Raw genomic sequence first — 20559 nt, 5'->3', positions numbered from 1 at the left:
CATTTAAGTAAAATCATCACAATGCATATGGTAAGTGGGGAAAGGGGTGAGCTTTTCTGGACAGATTTCTAGTAGCAGTGTGTGCTACTGTGCCTATTGAGAATCTAGCACTCTATTTCATTGCACTTAAATATGACACTTTAGAGGTTTTGCTATTGTGATATTTAAAGCTGGAATTCGTACATAATTTTTTGGGATACAGCATTCACACATTAGGAACTGTATGTGCAATAGTGTGTATCCCATTACCTGCAGGTGGCAGCTTTGAGCAGCGGTCTTGCAGTGCTATGAAGGTTAACAGAACCTTCTGCTACTGAGAAGAGTTGCACCACTTGCCCCCTTCTGCCCTCTCTTCTAGTCATATTACTTGTATTACTAAACTCTCACAATGCATCTCATTCTGTAAATGGGCAGAGGAAATCCTGACATTCCACAGCTCTTCCTCCATTTGCAGAACACGATGCATTGTGTGGGAGTTTTGTGAATGGCAGAGAGGTTTGGGTGGGCAGTGCAACTTTACTCAGTAGCAGCTGCTGCTATTTACTGTCACAATGCCTGAAGATGGCTGCTCAGGGCAGTATCCACCAGCTGTGAAGGAGACACAGCAAGGATGATTTTTACCAGTAGCAGCTAACTGCAGGTAATTGCACACATTAAGTTAGCGTTCTCTAAATTGGATGAGATGTAGAAGAGGGGCAATGATCTCACAATTTTTCTGTCCAAACAGAGAATGCTTTGCATCTATTGAAACAAATGCAAGGGGTTCTCTGAATTGCAGTCATACCAGAAGATCACAACCAATCACTGTAGTAACTTGAGCTACTTCAATGATTTACAGCTTCCACAGAGGATAATCGGGCATCACATATGCGTACTTACATTGGGTCAAACTGGCCCAGTCTGAACATGCAAAATATATCATAGTTTGAGTTCAGCTTTAATTGAAGAATGGCTTTCTGCAACAGTCCTAAAGTACAACCAGTTTAAAGGCCAAAGTCTTTCTCCCTATTTCTACAGCAGAGGTTGTATAAGCCTACATTCACATGACCGTGAAAACTTTGCTTAACTTATATTGTTTGTTTTTTTTGTTTGTTTGTTTTTTTCAGCACGTTTCCTGTGCAATGATCAGTAAATACTTGTATGAATATGTCCTTTTTTTTTTTTTTTACACAATACTGGAATCTTGCATACATGTATATTCTCAGATGCAGATACTTGGATTTTGTGTTATGGATATGAACACACTGCATGTTTACGGATCTGCGTGAACTTGTCCATTGAAAACAATGCAGCTGCATTCAGAAAATAAAAAACAGCTGTCAGTGTGAATGAAGCCTAAGCCCTGGTCCACATTGGTGTGATTTGAAATGTCAAATGTCAATTGCCAGCAATGGCACGTACTAATCTTTGCGACGCACTGATTTCAAAAAGTAGTTTCTGTACTACTTTTTGCGATTTCAATGTGCGATTTCCATTGACATCTGTGCAGAAACCCACACGGATGTCTGTGAAATTGCAGCCGAAATCGGGACAGACATGCAAGAGTGAAATTGTGCGAGTTCAGCTAAACTCGCACGGCTTCATTCCCGCAGCTTAATGTGAACCTGGGCTGAAGATGAAAATTAAGGGTACTTGCACATGGTACTGATGTATGAACATCAGATATTCCCAGCAAAAATGTGCCATTTTTAGGCTTCCATGTGCAAGAGGCCAAAATGTAATGCTAACGTATTACCAAGTTGTAAACTCACATAGGTTAAAAAAAAAAGCAACTTTATGTCTTCTCAAAGGAAAAAATATACAGTACCAGTCTTCTTACGTCAATATGTACAAATCTGGCCATAACTGAATTACTGCCTTAATGATTTCTTATTAATCTGTTTTGAGTAACAAGTCGATTCACCAAGGGTATGTTTTACTTTTTATTTCAACCAAATTTTGTCATCAAAATGGTCAATGTACATAGTTGTAAAAGTTTCTAAACTTGAAGCTAATCTTCAGCCTCCCCCACCCCATAATTTATTTTTTTAACCACTGCTTACTGGGAGGTTGTCATTTGCACAATTCAGGTAATCTTCTGGGACATGTCACAGGTCCCAGAAGATTTCTTGACCAATGGGGAGGAGCTGTGCAACTCACACACGACTGGGAAGCCACAAGCTGTCACAGCTGGGTGCCCACACTTGCAATGCCGATGCTGAAGCGAGGCGGGGGAGAGAACAGCGGGTTCGGGCTGCATCGATGAACCGCGGGACAGGTGAGTGTGTTCATTTAAAGTCAGCAGCTACACTTTTTGGAGCTGCTGATCTTTAATAAACACAAACATTTGTGGAACTCCACTTTAAGGTGTTATGATGTTGCAGTGTTGTTTTGACACACATAAAACCTCATCATTTTAAATCGGAATCATTTGAATGCTGTAGCATAAGTAAGTGTGATTGCTAATTATAAAACAAATATAGATCCGCGCTTAGGACAAAGCAATAGGTTTGCAGCCTCCCCTACCAGAGGCTAGGAAATAAGCTTTGAAAATAAAAAGGGGTTGGTGGCGCTACCTATATCCTGAAGGGTGATAAATCCAAAACACTCCTTATAAGGTGTGTCTCCACTGGTATAGATAATGTGTATATGTGTGAAGCTTCCTTTATTAACATACCATACCCATAATAAAGTGCAATGAAATAGATAAAATTACTCTCCCATAATTAAAATGCCATTAACTCTGTGCTTCATAAGTGTACCAAAATATGTGTACTGACTCCCCTAACTGGGGGGGGTATACCTATACCTTATATTAAATATATAATAAACGTGATTTAGTGCTAGAAAGCTTATGTATAAAGTGCAAGTGCAGTAACCATAAATTCATATAAACCAGAGCTAAAAGTGAACAGTCCGAAAAATTCATGTGTTGAAAAAAATATATATCAAAGTCTTTAGAAAAAAAGTCTTTAAAAGAGGAATTTCAAAGTGACCAGTGCTTGTGAATGCAGATATATCCAGGTGACTTTCGTGCTTCCCCTCCGGGGTCCCCACTCACCCCTGCAAGGGTATTTCACATATAGGGTAAACTTGCAGCTCAAGTCAGGGTGGTCCTTCCTAAACTGATCCAGCAGGCAAGATCCCTCCAAGCCTCTTCGTTGTCATCCTCCAATATCCAGTACAAGGTGGTTCCTTCTATTGCTTTCAATGGTTGATTCACATGCAAAAAAAGAGATATGGGCTCCAATAGTGTAGTATTCAAAAAGTTATTCTTTATTAAAGATTAAAAATTGATTAAACCCAAACAAATTAAAACAAAGTTCCATACACAGTAAAAAAAACTTCCCATAATATCTACAGCTAATGAGGGTAACGAGTAGTCTGTGAGCCGTGGTATTCATGTGCAGCATGCGCTCCAGCTGCATTCCACAGGCTTGGCTATCTTACCCAGAATTCCTCTTTTTAAATACTTTTTTTCTAAAGACTTTGATATATATTTTTTTCAACACATATGAATTTTTTGGACTGTTCACTTTTAGCTCTGTCTATATCAATTTATGGTTATTACACTTGCACTTTATACATAAGCTTTCTAGCACTATATCATATTTATTATATACTTAATATAAGGTATGGGTATACCCCTCCAGTTAGGGGAGTCAGTACACATATTTTGGTACACTTATGAAGCACAGAGTTACTGGTTGCTAATTATGTTCACCCCTCTAGAAGTACTAGGTGTACCAAATAATCTGTTCCTTAAGTTCCATACAACTGGAATACTTAATTTCATTATTAAGTAAGGACTTCCGATTTTCTGGCAGCAGAATGCATGAGAATTCTTTTTTTATTTTATTTTTGCATCTGTGATAAGCTGAACTCACTTTTCGCTTCACGTTTTCCTGATTCAGCAGCTTGATTATTTTCTTTATTTGGGGGCAAGTTAGGGCATGTTCTGATGGACGTCTGACTCCATGCCAAGATCTGTTTGAGCAATTTTGAGCTGGGTATTTCAGTGCATAATGTGTGAAAGTGTGGACCTCACTTGTTGCTTACATGTCTCTCTGCACTAAACTCACCAAAGTGCAAATAAAAACCCTGCCTCTACTATAGATACCAGTAGTCTACTAACAAGAACTGGGAGCTTTGACAGAAAATTTCTGAGTATTGCACCACTTGCACTAGTTTTATGTACCCCCAGACATTGAATTGTGTAATCTATACGTTGTTATTGGAATTTACAGTATAATGGCTCTGCTGAGTACATGCACATTCTGCACCCATTTGATCAGGAGCCACGTATATCACGACATGTTTTGCATTGTAAGCGAAAACTCTAGGAAAAAACACAGGGAAACGGGACCTTTTTGTGATAACTTTCATGGTGGACACTGAATTCAGAAACCCATTGCTTTAAAGTAGGAGTAACAGCTTCACCACTGTACAACCCTTAATATGATCTCAATCATAGCTGCTCATGTTTTTACATTTTAAACTTTTATAAATATACTTTTACTAACACCTTAAAGACAATTGACTTGTGTACATTTTTTTTTTTTTAGTTTGCCAAGGAAAGCAAAGGCCTTGTATGCATGTAAAGCCGAGCATGACTCTGAACTCTCATTCACAGCTGGAACAATGTTTGAAAATGGTGAGTCATTATTACATTTCATCATTTTAATAAATACCGTTCTCTATGCCCACCTATCTTGTTTCAAGGTAACATGTATTTCTACCTACAAGAATTTAATTTCTTTCATAATTCCAAGGATGTGCACGCATGAATCTATGTTAAAAGCATTGAAAGCACACCTACAACTAGCTCTGTACAATAAATTCCCATTTAAACTGTTTTACACTGACATACAGTCACTGTGGTGATGATGAATTTACTGCATTTCTTTCTTTATAATATATCGTGGATTTTAGTTTACTCTTAATGGTAAGTTCACCATTTGTTACATGTTGCACCCATATTCAGGGTGTAACATGTTACAAATGCACCAGCTTCCAAACATGGTTATATGAACAAAATATTTTTGAAAGAAGGTCCCATAGAACATTCTTTTTTTTTTCTAGTATAGCTAACATATATGGGTATGTTCATGCTTTTTTCCCATAAAGAATTTTTGTGAATCAACCTGGGCTAATCTTACTAAGCCTTCTAGTTTGTGTACTCGTTTAGAGAGTCTGACTGTGTCCGCCCTTTCTGCTTGGTTCCGCCATTCATAGAAGTCGTTCTACAGCTTCTATGAATGGAACGGGATATAAGAATGGAGGATGGGCAGATGAAAGATGATTAATAGCCCCACCCTCTCCATAAATAAATGGTTGACCTACAAATCAATGAGTGTAAATCACCAGTTGGGGTTGTGTGCCTGGTACTCATATCTTTTTTTTTTTTTTTTTATGTGGTTGGTCTACTAGCAGACATGTAATGAAGATGTTCATGTGTGATCTGCAAAAGCTTTATTTTTTTTATCACAATATTCTTAGACTTTTTTTTCTGACCAAACAACTGGCATCCTTGCGTGTATATTTATTAGAAGACCTAAAGGGAAACTATAACTAAAATGCACAAACCTTTCTAAGCCCAAATGCTCTGAACAGCAACATTAATAGTCACTTGTACAGGCTTTCAAGTACAACCCAGTGTATCAGGTTTTCTTTCTAAGAGGAACAATAGGCAAGCTATTTGTGGTTGCATGGATTCACTCTTACAAATGCAATTATCCACATTTTGCTTCATCATATATGATTGTGTATGAACTCAAGACTTTGAGTCATAAATATTGTTTGGATCTCATTATCTTCACACAATCCCTCCTTCACATCATAGTCATTGATGTGAGAGGAGTTTATAGAGGAATTTGGAGTGGAACACATTTTTTTGGACATTATCACACGTTGCTGTGCATTTTTTATTTTTTTTTGCCTATTATTATAGTATTATAGTGCACGTACTGTCATTTGGGTTCACCCTTTTACTACGTTTATTTGTGGTTACATGGATTACTCATACAAATGCAATTATCCACATTTTGCTTCATCATATATGATTGTGTATGAACTCTAGACATTGAGTCATAAATATTGTTTGGATCTCATTATCTTCACACATCCCCTCCTTCACATCTTAAGTCATTGATGCGAGAGGATTATAAAGAGGAATTTGGAGTGGAACACATTTTTTTGGACATTATCACACGTTGCTGTGCGTTTCTTGTCTATTTTATTTATTTATTTACTGCAAGCGCCACTACACCCCCTCTTTCTTATATGCTGATTGGTGCGTGAGCACTTTCATGTAGTGGCTGCTGCATATATTTGTTTATTTATTTATACACTTTGTTTATTAGTTAGGTTACCCTAGGTTAGTTGTGGTTTTGCGCATTGGTTCCCCCCCTTTTAAATAGGCAAGCTATACTTACCTTCCTCATGCTCTCAAACTGTCCTGATCTGCTCCCAGACCAGCCTGAATGATTTTGCATCTTCCCAATTTCTAATGTGTCCCAAAACTGGAAAATCACAATGTTTTAACTTGCCACAGCCCATGAGGATGTTAAAATTAACCTGCATACATCCTTTCATAGAGGTTTTATGATCTGTATATGTTTATAGAAATATATAGATGTAAACTGTAACTGAATGACCCGTGACACCCAGAGACTTTTGAAGGATGGGGGGTACTCCTGTGCCAGCGTCACTAATGACTCTTGGGTCTAGGGTCACCCTGTGCCCCGTTTGGGCATAGGGTGACTGATAACTGATAATTCATGTATTGCAGGAGATCTGGACATATTACAGGTGGTTTCATGCTGACCCACAACAGGTCAATAGACTCCTGAAAGACATTCCATTGTCCATTGTGTGATGCTAATACTGTGTTGTGTCTATTGTACTGATTAAGTCTGAAAGGTCAGATGTCTCCTTTCAGGGGTAGGGAATTAGCATGTCAATTGTGTTTAGTAAAGGAATGTGTTTTGTGAATAACAGGTGAGAGTCATAATGTCTGACTTCTCAGGTGTAGTAATTAGGTCATGTTGATTATGTCAGACCGGTGCCGAAAAGTCTGAGGGATGTGTATTGGAGACTCGTTAGCCCCCCATTGTGTGATGTGTGGGTGGAGTGTGTCTTTGTCCCTGTGATTAACTGTAACATGCCTGTACTGCATAAAAAGCTGAGAGCGTACCACTAAAGATTCATTCATACATTTTGAAACCAAAGAACAGAGCGTATGTCTCGTTTATTCTGGGGAAATCCATATGGATCGTGTCTGCTGGATTGTCGGACTGTCGTGTAAGCTGTCGTGGGGAGATGGAATGGGGATATCGTAAACGGTGGTAACCGTTACATAAACCATTTAGCATGGATACATTTTTAGAAACATTTTGCTCCACCCTTATAAAGAAATATCTATAAATGGAAAAACTGCACCATACTGTGCTTGGAGGGACAGCCTGTCTATAGTAAATTAGACATGTAGTAAGTAGTGATGTAATTACTGGCAAGACTACTATATAAAGATTCATTTAACCTCAGAAACTGACAAAATGACTAGCCAAATAGATCTGTAGGCAGCCAGAGGGGTCTCTTATAGGATCACACTTTCCTCTTGCTCTTGGGTCATTTTCAGCTGTCTCCCTTTAGCAGTTATGCACAGACTGCTGTGGTTGTAATTAGCAATGAATGATTTCGCCACATCCTTCTTCCTCTCTTGGCTGCGGTTATAAATGAGTGTCCAGAATGCTACAGAATAGTATATAGTGTTTGATTTATAATGTTTTCCTATGGATTAAGATTAATGCAGTTCAATTACTGTTAGTGCTTAGTCCTCAGACCCGTGGAGAAGAAAGCATAAGGGTAAAATATAGCTAAAGGTCTTTCTAGGTTAATAAAATAAGCCCAGGCAGTTACCCAGATGCTGTGTTGCAACAGATAGATGATCAACAGTAGCAAAGCAGAGTGTGGGTCAATGCAAATTGCGTTAACCTCAGTTTTTTATTTGAATGAAAAAAACATTTTTAGTAAACCAAATATTCTATAATGGCTGAATAGAATTATGTACCGAGTGTCTGTGATCCCCAGACATACAAATGAGCCAAAACCAGACTAACCAGAGCCCTTAATGTATTTTTGTAAGAGTTCATATAAATGTAGCATTTTGTAATTCATCTTCACTCTCCTACAAAAGATTACCAGAGTTTTTTTTATATTAGTTATTTTTAATGTTTTATTATTTTTTATTTTTTTGCCAGAGTTTAGTTATGACATATTATATTTATGGTATACAAATAATGCCTTTTAAGAGCGATTTTAGAATGTTTTCTATTTTTCTTACTTGTACTCATCTACATGATTACAAAGTGACAGGATGAAGAGGTAAAAGCTGAACTACAGGCATAAAAACGTTCATTGAGATATATACCTCAAAAGACACAAAGGATGTAAATCCACATTGCAAGCACCAAATGCCTTTGAAACCCACATTACCTTGTAAAAGTAGAGGTGGCGTTATTACTGTGGTTACATAACCTGTACAAAGAGCAAAGATGTGCGTGAGACCAAGTAGGTCTACCCACTACAGGCTGCCTGTAGAAAACTACAGGGGGTAAATGTAAGACCTCACCCTGTGTAGAAAGAGAGAACAGCAGTTACTGGTCTTCATTACAGGAAACTCCAGGGAAGTACACATTAATTAATGCTAGATTACTGCACAGATCTAGAAGAAAATACATAAAGGACACCAAGAATAAAGTAAGCATACACATTCGACAATGCTTGTATTTCTCAGATTTCCGCTTTACAGCAATATTAAACCCCAAAGCAAACATTTAATACATCGCAGCTTACTAATTCTTAGATGTGATGGCTGCATTCACATGGTGATCCTGCCAGTACGTTTGTTGTTTTTCAACAGAACAAGCTATCCTGCAGATGTACCAGTTACAAGGTTGAGACCAAACATTTAATACAGAGGGTTATTTACAACAATCAGCTTTTTTTTATGTAAAAGCATTATCCCAAAAGGAAAAAGCTGTTTTCTGTAACTATTTATAAAGTGTTAGTTGGAGTAGTTGGAGTTTGGCTTCAATTTGTTAGGCCACCCAGGCTTTCAAGGCAGTGACTGTGGGGCTCTTTTCCCTGCTCAGTCCAGCAGAGAACTCAGCGATGCTGTGTCAGGAGAAAGACGAACTGCAGGCTGTCATAGGTTTCCCCCGCTTGTCCCCCCTTTCTCCTGTCAGGGAGAAGAGATGGCAGCTCTTGCCAGCTTCCTGCCCGCTCCATTCCTTCCCCATTGGCTATAACTGAGGGCCAATCAAAGGAGACTAGGAGAGGAGAGCATCATGGGACATGTAATCCCAAAGATTGGTGGCCCCATTTTCCACAGGAAGGAGGCTACAGCTCAATCAAGAGAGAGATTGAGAGACTGCAGCCTGGAAAAAAGCAGAGGGAGTGCGTGCTACAGGACAAATCAAGAGGTGTGTGCTGGGTGGAACCCAGAGAGAGAGCCACGCTGCCCAGCACTACCAGAGAGAGAGCCACGCTACCCAACGCCACCCGAGAAAGAGCCATTCTACCCAATGCCACCAGAGAGAGAAGCTGAGCCACTGCCAGGGTACAGACATGCTACACTGCTGACCAGAATCGCCCCGGGGAACACAGAGTGAGCGATCAACCAGCCGGAGGGATCACTGCTGTAGTTTCGCTGGGTCTGGTAAGAGGGCCTGTCAGCCATTATCCATTACTTATCCTAGGGACTGTACTATGTCTGCAGTCTCTGACCATGATAATGTGATAATGACATTATTAAAAAGGGGTGCTGCATGGGTGACCCTAAAATGATGCCCCCCCTTAAAGTTCTGTGGACGCCCATGACTGTTGCTCTTTCATCCAGAGTGTAGGCACTCTATTACAGGAGACGGATCATCAGGTGAAAACAAATTCAGCCACCAAATCTAATGATTGATAAGCTTCATTATATTACGTTTCAGGTTCAGGGTTTAATACAGCTTTAAGTGGAACCTCCTTGATACATGTTACGTTGAACTCTTTAGAGAAAAGCCAGCAAGGACAGTTCCTACAACTGAGTTTCTAACACACAGGTGTAGATTTATAAAGCAACATACTAAAAAGAGTCAAACGCATATCTAGTGCAAATCAATCTGTCTTATTTAGCAAAGGATTTGCAGTATGATTTAACAGAAAAACCAATCTCACATTTCCTTTTTTGACCTAACTTGCCATGGTTCCTTAATCTCCTTGAGAGTGGGTCTTATTCATTCAGATGTCAGTATGGTTTTTTAGTTATAACTTTCGTGTGGGAAGATAATGACTGTCTATCCTAATCACCTTTCTTCTAATACAAGTACTCTGTTTTGGGGAAAATAAAGTGCTGCTGTTCTATGGACCGCTATAGCAAATTTCTCCCAAGACAAAAGCAGAAAGCACTCCTTTTAAGTAACCATAGATGTCTGCAGGTATTGCTTTTCACCAGCTTGAGGTTTCTCAGTAATAAGGAGAAAGGAGGGGAGGGGGATTGTCTAACACGCATTCTTCTAGATCAGGGGTGTTTTCTGAATACAATTGCCCTGTGTGCAAGATCATAAGTTTGACCCACTTCCCCAAGAAAATAACCCAGAGAAGAAGAATGAGGTTGTGTGTGCAGTGGGCTGTGACACAATGTTAACAGTGGGAGGGGCTTACAATGTAAACCTTTGTGTAGGGGGCCCAAGTATTTAATGTAAAGGTGTCAGGAGTATCTAACATCAGGAATATGTAGAAGTATCTAACAGGGTCAGGAATATTTAACCCACAGAGTGCAGGGCTCTTGTTATCCTAAAATTGACAATGTGAAGAATTGGCTAAGATCAATTCTGTTCCCAAGCTTACTTTGATCTATGGAGATATTCACTTTATTCATAGGGATGTTGTTGTAGAAGCTCCATACAAGGAGGCAAACAAGTCGCAATATCCTCTGTAAACGTTTAACCATCTGCTAGAAAGATATAAGCAGTAGTGGGACAAACTTGGCAGCCCAGCCAGTAAGACAGTACCTTTTCTTTCAAATCAAACAGGAAGGTCTTTTAATATGGTACACCTTGGGCATTGTTATTCCCTTTTTGTAAATGTCTGTAAAACTTTTTTTTGAAAAACTCTCTTTATAAAAATTCCCTCCAGTCTTCTACACCTCCTGTGTGTATTGTAAGCACACTTCAGGGGAGGGGAATGAGGATATCTACAGAGGACTTAGAGAAGGCGGGTACAAAGGAGTAGACTTGCTGGCCTCCACAGAACACCCCAGCTACACCCGCTGTCTCTGGCCTCTGTTCTCACACTTACTGTACGTTTTCAGGGAGTGCAGCCACTTTAGTTCATCGCATGAGATCAGTGTAATGTCAGCACTGCAATAGCCCCTTCAGAGGGCAGGTGCTGTGCCAGCATATGTGCCATGGATCTCCATGCATCTGCATATGACAGATATGGCTGCACCCTCAAATCAAATTCTATTCCCCAGTGTGCACAGTGAGTCCTATCCACTTGGAGCCCATGTGTACTGCACACCCTACACACATTATGGAAACACCACTGTTATAAATCCCTAAATACAGTGGGGCAAAACGTATTTAGTCAGCCACCAATTGTGCAAATTCTCCCACTTAAAAAGATGAGAGAGGCCTGTAATTGTCATCATAGGTATACCTCAACTATGAGAGACAAAATGTGGAAACAAATTCAGACAATCACATTGTCTGATTTGGAAAGAGTTTATTAGCAAATTATTGTGGAAAATAAGTACCGTATTTATCGGCGTATAACACGCACAGGCGTATAACTTTAAGAGGGACGTTTCAGGAAAAAAACGTTCCACAGCCCCCTGCGTATAACACGCAGGCACAGTTTACCCTCCATTTTCAGGGTAAAAAAGTGAGTGTTATACGCCAATAAATACAGTATTTGGTCAATATCAAAAGTTCATCTCAATACTTTGTTATATATCCTTTGTTGGCAATGACAGAGGTCAAACGTTTTCTGTAAGTCTTCACAAGGTTGTCACACACTGTTGCTGGTATGTTGGCCCATTCCTCCATGCATGCAGATCTCCTCTAGAGCAGTGATGTTTTGGGGCTGTCGCTGGGCAACATGGACTTTCAACTCCCTCCAAAAGTTTTCTTATGGGGTTGAGATCTGGAGACTGGCTAGGCCACTCCAGGACCTTAAAATGTTTAAAGTTCCTCTTTAATGCAAAGTATTTCATGACCTGTAAGGACTGTAATCAAGCATGCTACAACAAGGTATACCTGATTCTGCCAGGATGTAGCAGAATGAATATGTAACCTCTGTGTGCTTATTTGTTTTGCACAGTTCACGCATCCCAGGAGCCAGGCTGGTTAGAAGGGACGCTCAATGGAAAGACTGGACTTATCCCTGAAAACTATGTGGAATTCCTATAGCTTTACAACCTGCAATCAGCGTTAAGCTTTACATGGTATCCATGACAACTGCTGACGGTGTTGAAGATTGTCTGTCTTTACCTCTATGAATTACAGGGTGAAGGACCTCTCATTACCTGTTGCAGTGAATATGTGTGTTCATAGTAATGTACATGTTTGAAATGTTGTATGGTGGTGAGATATACAGAAATGAAAGTTGTTTTTTTTTTTTAGTAAGGGACCATTTTATTTTGCTGTTGTTTTACTGCTATAATTCACTGTATTTTGTAACCACTAAATTTGCCTATACCTATACTGTACCAGACTGGACTAAAAAGATTATCTTATGGGCTGCTTAGGCAATTATACTAGACTTCTCTGGAATTTTTTTTATGTATGGAAAATCAGACAAACCTTGAGAGCAGACTTAATGCTTCCACACTTATAATAAATGTACATTTATTTTTATTTTGCTAGCAAATTGAGCATGACATTTTAAAAATTGCAAAAAATTGTATTTTAATTTATAAATAATTATACATACTGTAGCTTTGTTACATTCCTATAACAAGATATTGTAACAGTGTATCAGTGGATGGTCATCCAATTGAAGACCTCTCATGGATGGTTCCATATGCTCCCATCCTCTTTTTTTTTTTTTTTTTATTATAGTATTTTAGGTTTCGAGTATAAATCGGCAGATATAGAATCAAGTGAATCAGTATTTCCCTGTTCATGGGGAAATACCAAAAAATAGGAACATTTGATGACACATGATTCCATAGTACTTATGAATCTCCATGCCCCAAATCTTTTTATTTTTAATTTAATTTTCTGACCTGTCACAGGATTAACTGGTTGCTCTTCCTCATCTGTCTTCTGCCAAAAACTGGGACTATGTAGAGAGCGGTGCTGATGTGATGCCATTGGCACTACTCTCTATATCAGTATTCTGGTGGAAGGGGCACAGTGCTCAGTGATTAGGGCCATGTTGCCCTGCGTTTGCAGTTTGTTTTTTTAGTTTCCAGAATGCGGTATACTGGATTGAGGGGAGTAGAGAGGAGTAAGGGGCAGCTTCTGTTTAAAGGTGAGCATTGCAGCTTAGCGGTTTTTTTTTTGCTTGTTTTTATAACACCTGGGGGGGCATATATATGCAAAAAATAAGCCCAGATTTGGGCTTTTACATTTTAGAGCCTTAATCACAGAATAGTATAGCATATATAGGCACTGCATTTAGCGTATATAGGCACTGCTATTGATATAGTCATTTTTAGTTTCCCTGTCACTTATGGTGACCAAGTTTTAATAATGCATTAAATGATACAAACAAGAGCATATGAAAACATCACTGTAATCCTATCCTAGAAATATATTTTCAAGTGCTCTTCATAGAGTAATGGCTTTAGTTTATAACTGTAACTATGCAGCTCTCTAGATACAATTAGATGTTCGCTATCTGAGCATAAGGCTTACCGATGCTATTAATGTGTTTCTGTGTTTTACTTGGGAAACCTTTTTCCATCACAGTGCTCGTGTATAGAGCCTTCTAATCTAACTGCCCAGACAGACAGCAAGATCTTACAAATCATTCCCAATTTTAAGATTACTGCAACTCCAAAAATGCTGTTGTTTCTATTGAGCTTTGTAAGTGCAGATCAGGAAAAAAAAGTTAGTATGTACACAGCTTACATTTAATGTTTAGTGACAAAGCACCCTGAGGGGATATATTTTTCCCTGATCCAATCAGAACTTCCCTACTGCTGCATGGCAGCCTATGGGCATTGCAGTTAGTCCCTCAGACACTTGGAGCTGTGTTATGAGAAAAACGGGATAGACGCACATGCTTCCCATACTTGGAAATACCATGTAATTCACATTGCTTCAAGCATCTGAAGCAGCGAGTTACTATACTTGGTAAATGCAAATCCTAAATGATTATGCCCAACAGGTCCAGTTTAAACTCTTAGATGTACCCATGATCTTGTCACTGACTACAGAACACTGCACCGACTATGATTGCTAGAAAATCTCTTGATTGAGAAAATCAACAGATGTCAATTAAACTTACCCATAATTAGATATAGGTATGAAATGTGTTTCAGATGCATTATATTTTAAGTGTGAGGCATTTGTTTCTGCACTCAAAGTTATTGTAAGTTGCACTGTATGTGCTCTGCAGTTTATGCTTTTCTCCATCAGTTCTTTGTCTTTTACATTTTTTTTTAAGTACTTGAGTTTATAAATTGCTGTATATTTTATTTTTCAAATATAATGTTGTAAATAGAGATTTACGTGAAGTACTGTGAGGTAAAGTTCTATATTTGATATTTTGTGCACTAATTCTGCTCACTGGGGTAACATTAAATGTTTTTAATGTTTTTATAGCCATAGTTATTGTAGATCTCCAAGAAATATATAGAAGCCAGACTGGTTAAAAATGTCAAGCAGTGAGGCTGAAATGAGAAGACTGAACTGTGCATATACTGTACCTTGCAGTCAGCTGATCTTTTTTGTATATTACACTTATTTCACTGCTATACCATAGAATACACATTGAATCAATCAATGAATACAGAGTTTAAATGGAACATATGTGACTAATATCGCAGCTACTATTGCCATTGCCCATGACAGGAGTCATTTTAGTTTCACTGGTTCCATGCTTATTCTGGCTCTGTTACTTGGTAAGAAGTGAATATCCAAAGAACTTGCAGGTTTTAAAGTTGTAGTTGTACAAAATAGTAAGTGGTAGTGTCATAAAACAATAGGATCTTTTTAGAAGCACTAGTAGACTACATACAATAGATGTGTAAAAGGAATGACTGTGCCTACAGTTACTGTATGCAGATAATTAAAGTGTCTGAATCTGGCCAAGGGGTTGCCAAGTGATAATAAAATAAGCTAATGAGATCTCTCCTGCATCAATCAAAAACACAACTATAGGTTTGATATTAACCAACCCTATGCTTAATATAATACCAGTTGAAATGTGCGCAAGGTGGCATTCCTACCTTCACAATGACAGTAGTAAATGTGTTTCTTCTTTTGACAATGGCCAGCGCTGAAAGACTTTTCGGTCTTTCCTGAATTTTCAGTACTTCCTGAAGTTGTGTTCACATTATCAAATTAAAAAAAAAAATATATATATATATATATATCACAACATTATCCACTTGCCCTAAATATAACATTATTGTAGAAGTGGCATGATGACATTATCAAGCTGTGTCTACTATGCCTTCTGGTTTGCACATCCAGAGCTTTTTCATGTACAAGGGTTCTTGAAAACGTTTCCACAATCTATTAAATATAAAAGAGTGCAGAAACTTTTTGAAGACCCCTCGTATATGAATACAATATATAACTATAAAGGCTTCCTAAGGACTGAGGCCCTCATTCTGTATTGAAAGGCACAAGGCATGGTGCTCAAGCATAGCCAAGCTTTGTCTTAGAGTAGCTGTGCCCTTGTTTACCAGTCTATATGTTATATTCAAGGGCATCTTTACGAGGTTCCATTAAAACATAGGCTCCATTTCACAAAACTTAGCCTTCATTGCTTTGCATATAACGATGTAAAGATTCCACTAATCTACAGTGAATTGATTAGTTGTTTTTTGCAAATTATTATTGGTTTCATACCTAACTGGCTACCTTCATTGCCAGAAGGGCATACACCAATAGGCTCACATTTTGTCTGTTCAGACCATGTAAGATCAGAACAATTGGCAAGTTAAGACAATAGAGGCTGTATTCTCATGGCCTAGGACTACAGTGTAAGTGCCTTCATGTCAGGTTTGTCATACAGCAGGCAAGCCAAGTCGCACTTACGAATAAGTACCTTTCCTTCTAATGCTTTGACTAAATTGTGTTGGTTCGTTTGTGGTAAAAAAAGGATCTTCATTAAGTTTTGATTTTGTTTTGTTTTTTCTTTTGTATGAAATATGGCTTACAATGTGTATTAAAATACAGTTTTTTGGTTTGCTCTTCCTTTTTAGTATTTTGTTTAGCTGGATTTGTTGTTTCAAGGTGTCATTACAGGTTTTGCATGCAGTAAAGTCAATTTGTTTAATTGACAATAGTATACTAAAAAGGAATGAGTTAAACTAAAGCTGCACTTTTCAAACATTTTAACAAATCATGTTTTATTTTTTTTGTAGCATTCTGATGGGGCATTATGAAAACTGGTGTGTAGAAAGGGGCATCTGCCTAGGAATCTTGCATGCCACCATTGACCTTCAGCTATGAGCTGTGACTCGTAGAGGTCTGTAGATACTGTCAGGTGGCGTCAAAGAGTTGACCAGTTAGAGGTTTAAATGTGCTGGTAGCTTCTGAATATTCTGTCTCCAATTCCTGGAGGTCCATTAGAGGCCTTCCAGGGAAAAAGTTACCCCGTTGCTGCTTTAAGAAAAAACAATCAGCACCTCTTTACAATATAAGAAGTTGAATACTTGTCTTTCCAGCCTATGCTGTCTTCAATAGCTTTGGGCGCTGCTGATATTTGCCACTTCTGGGTGTGTCATGTAGTGTGTTCCCCAATGAGCAGAGATGTTTCTCCCACCATTCAGTGTGTCCTGTAGTAACATCAGCAGCCAGCAGGAGGAGAGCACAGCACCCAACAGGGGAACATGCTATACCACATATTGGGCTTTTTGTATTGCAGGTGGCATCTGATTGTTTTTTCTTAGAGAAGCCACAGGGTCCTTTTAAGACCAAGAGATTATTATTATTATTATTATTATTATTTTTGTACAATGTTGAAATATAGATGTGTCTGCATCTGTTTTTCTTTTATCTGTGCACTTGTGATAGGCCTACAATGCTAAACTATATTGCATACTTGTTTTTTTTCTGTAAGTGTCAAATAACAGCACTATCAATGTATTCAATGTGAAGCCTAATTTTAAACTGGTTATTTAATTGTAGAAAATTGTAGACCGAAGGAACTGGAGAAATTCCAAACACTGTTCAACAGCAGCTCTTTGGCCTAATAACTGCCAATATTTTGCTAATTTTTTTCCGAGTTCAGACAGGGAACTCAATGAATTTACACATGCAGTTATTCCTTCCTTATCTTTTTATTAGTGCTGATGGAATTAGGTGTTAGATATTTCAGAAAAAACGCAACTCAAATACCTTTTACCATTTACCACATAGCATTTGTCATCCGAAAGACCTTGCTTTAATCCACTGAATATAATTCCAGTTAATAGACAATTTGCATTATCTCCTGTGGCGCACTGTAGAATATTTTATCTGGCACTAGTCATTTCTCCGACATGTCTTGTTTGTTAGCTGAGCCTGACTGCCTGCCACAAGCCTCTTTATTGTTCACTAAAGTGCTTATTATAACAGGTGATCACAGGAACATCAGCTTGTAGTTGTGCTGTAGGCACATACCACATATACTGGTGCAATTAGTGAAGTGCTGTGGGATCACGGTGTAGCTCTTTTTCTGCAGTTCACTATATCATTTTATAATCCACTGCCAAAGTTTGTTTGTGGCACACTAATATCTGTCTGTAGTGTATTTTGTTTCTAACGCCTCTGTTTGCTCAGTTGTCAGAGATACCTGAATGGAAAAACTGTGTTCAGATATATTCTAAGTGAATCTCAAGCTTATGGTTTTTAAGTACATTTCCTTATAGAAGCAATCACTTTGAAGGTCCTGGGTTCACAAACATTCTGTGATTTTTCAATGCATCTCAAAATAAATATATTTACAAGCTGAAATGTGTGTCTTATTCTCTGAAATGTTTTATGCGCTGCCTTTTTTCTTGGTTGCCTTTTGTATTATTTTTATCACAGATAACATGTTATTGCATCATTCAGTATAAAATTCACTAGTGAAAACATAATACCTTTTGGAAATTGTTGTAAAAAATGTGATGGCCTTGGTACAACTGCAAGATAGTAGAGAGATATCCACATGTTTTCATATATTGCTTCCTGGCAGGGATGTTAAGGGATCGTGATGGACAACCACAGCAGCAGACAAAACTGGTAAACAAGGGGTAAAAAAAAAAAAAAAGCAGGAGCGCCAGATCAAATGTTAAGAAACCAAGAAGAGTTAAAAAGTCAAACTTACTAGTCAATGAGCTTTGTGGGTTCTAAAATGCCTCCTTTTGTAAGGCTTTTAACTTGCTGGTAAGAATCTGGATTGTCTTAGGCATAAGTGGGTTAGAAAATTCTAAACATTAAAACCTAAGTATTAAGGCCTATTCAGACCAGATGCAGTTAGATGTATTTTTCACTGTATTCCAACTGCATAGATTAGGGGTCTCCAAACTATAGCCCTCCAATTGTTCAGGCACTACAAATCCCATTATGCCTGTGAGTGTCAAAGTTTTACAATGCCTCATGGGACGTGTAGTTCCTCAACAACTGGAGGGCCGTAGTTTGGGGATCCCTGGCATAGATAGTGCAAAATCCAGGTTATCCTATGAGCATAGTTCACACCATTGCAATGCAGTGAAAAAAGTACAGCCACACTGCAAACGCATACAAATCTTCACAAACGCAACACATCACAATGCACATAAAAGCCCAAAGAAAGACTAAGGAGGTAACCTCACAGGACAATTGCAAATGGAAAATTGTGTCAAGTTCATGCAAACATGCATACAAAATGCATACAATTGTGAATGAAGAAATGTGCAGTAGACATGCAAGACCCATAAGAATCTTTGTTACAGTGGCAGTTTTTTTTTCTTTTTGAGTGTTCTCAGCACTGAGCTTAGGTTAGAGAATGCACTACCTATAACAATTCAAAGAGATTTTAAATATTACAGAAGCCCACTGGGGACTGTTTTTCTTAAAGTTTTAAACCCAGGTAGTTCTGCCACTGCTGCAGTTGCTCTGTGGTAGTCTGCAAAAAAACATTGTTCCTCTCAATTTTTAAGGGCTCCCAACAAGAATCAAGTTACATGCTATGTCAGACAGGTCCTGTATGCCCAAAACCTGGTGCCACATGCCAAAAGGATGTAAAGTGGAAAAAGTGTGCTATGGATGGGACTTTAAAGGCACCATGAGACAAAAATCAGGAATAAAATAAATAAAAATGTTTTGTTTTACAAATATGTTAAATACAGACAAACGGTGTTACACAATACATAGTTTTGTCCATAACCATAATAGTAACAAAATCACGGGAATACCCAACAAAGATCAACAAGATCATAAATAAAAGGATGAACCCCTGTTTATGATATTGTTGACCATTGATTGTTGGGTAAAAATATGATTTTGGGATCACTGTTTTTGACAGCTGCAGCTGTCAGACGGAGAAAGCAGAGAGGCGGCGGGTCATGTGATCGCCGATCGGTGTTCTGAAAACAGATAAAGAAGGCATTTTCTTTTTTTAAATAAATCACAAAGACAGGAGCATCTAGCATAAGGAGACAGAGAGGATTATAGAAAGTTGATGGGGACAAGGGCCTCATCCCCACAACCCTTGCCCGATGGTTGTGGTGGGCGGGGGGCTTATCGAAATGTGGAAGCCCCCTTTAACAATTGGTAATGGGGTACACTGTACCCCTACCATTTCACCCAAAAAAGTGACAAAAAGGGTAAAAAAAAACACAACACGCCACGGAAAAAACGCCGGAAGCCCCCATTGCGTTAGAGGGGGCGGGGTCACCCGTCCATGTCACGAGTGGCCCCGCCCTCGGTTATTTAAGAGCTGGCAGATGGGTCGCATGTCATTCGGCCCGGGGCGGCGGGTCCAGGTCGTAGAAGGATTACAGCTTTTTTATTATTATTAAAGGACTTGTCCCAAGCTGTGTGTGTGTGTTTTTTTACCTTTTTTGTCCCTCTTTTGGGTGAAATGGTAGGGGTACAATGAACCCCATTACCAATTCACATAGGGGGGCCGGCATCTAGGGATCCCCTTTATTAAGGGGCTTCCAGATTCTAATAAGCCCCCTGCCCGCAGACCCCCACAAACATGGGGGACAAGGGTTATCCTCATCAACATGGGGACATCCTCCCCATGTTGAGGGCATGTGGCCTGGTATGGTTCAGGGGGGGGCGCTCTCTCATCCCCCCTCTTTTCCTGCAGCCTGCCAGGTTGCGTGCTCGGATAAGGGTCTGGTATGTATTTTTTGGTTCCCCTTAATATCCATACCAGACCTGAAGGGCCTCGTAA

The 20559-nt window shown here is 38.9% G+C and overlaps 1 protein-coding gene across 4 annotated transcripts in view; it reads left to right on the top strand.

The window, feature by feature from the left end:
* Positions 1 to 18146, top strand: part of ARHGAP26 (Rho GTPase activating protein 26) — a 644209-nt gene extending 626063 nt beyond the window's left edge. For 2 of the 4 annotated variants that reach the window (XM_040344603.1, XM_040344602.1), the window contains 2 exons: positions 4545 to 4633; positions 12349 to 18146. In XM_040344603.1, coding sequence (XP_040200537.1) covers positions 4545 to 4633; positions 12349 to 12437 — 178 coding nt within the window. In that variant the 3' untranslated portion in view covers positions 12438 to 18146. The remainder of the gene's footprint in view (positions 1 to 4544; positions 4634 to 12348) is intronic. The other 2 variants (XM_040344605.1, XM_040344604.1) reach the window with 1 other exon arrangement.
* The last annotated feature ends 2413 nt before the right edge of the window (positions 18147 to 20559 follow it).

Source organism: Rana temporaria, chromosome 3, assembly GCF_905171775.1.
Source record: "Rana temporaria chromosome 3, aRanTem1.1, whole genome shotgun sequence".
Lineage (NCBI taxonomy): Eukaryota > Metazoa > Chordata > Amphibia > Anura > Ranidae > Rana > Rana temporaria.
This window is presented reverse-complemented; position numbering and strand designations above follow the sequence as displayed.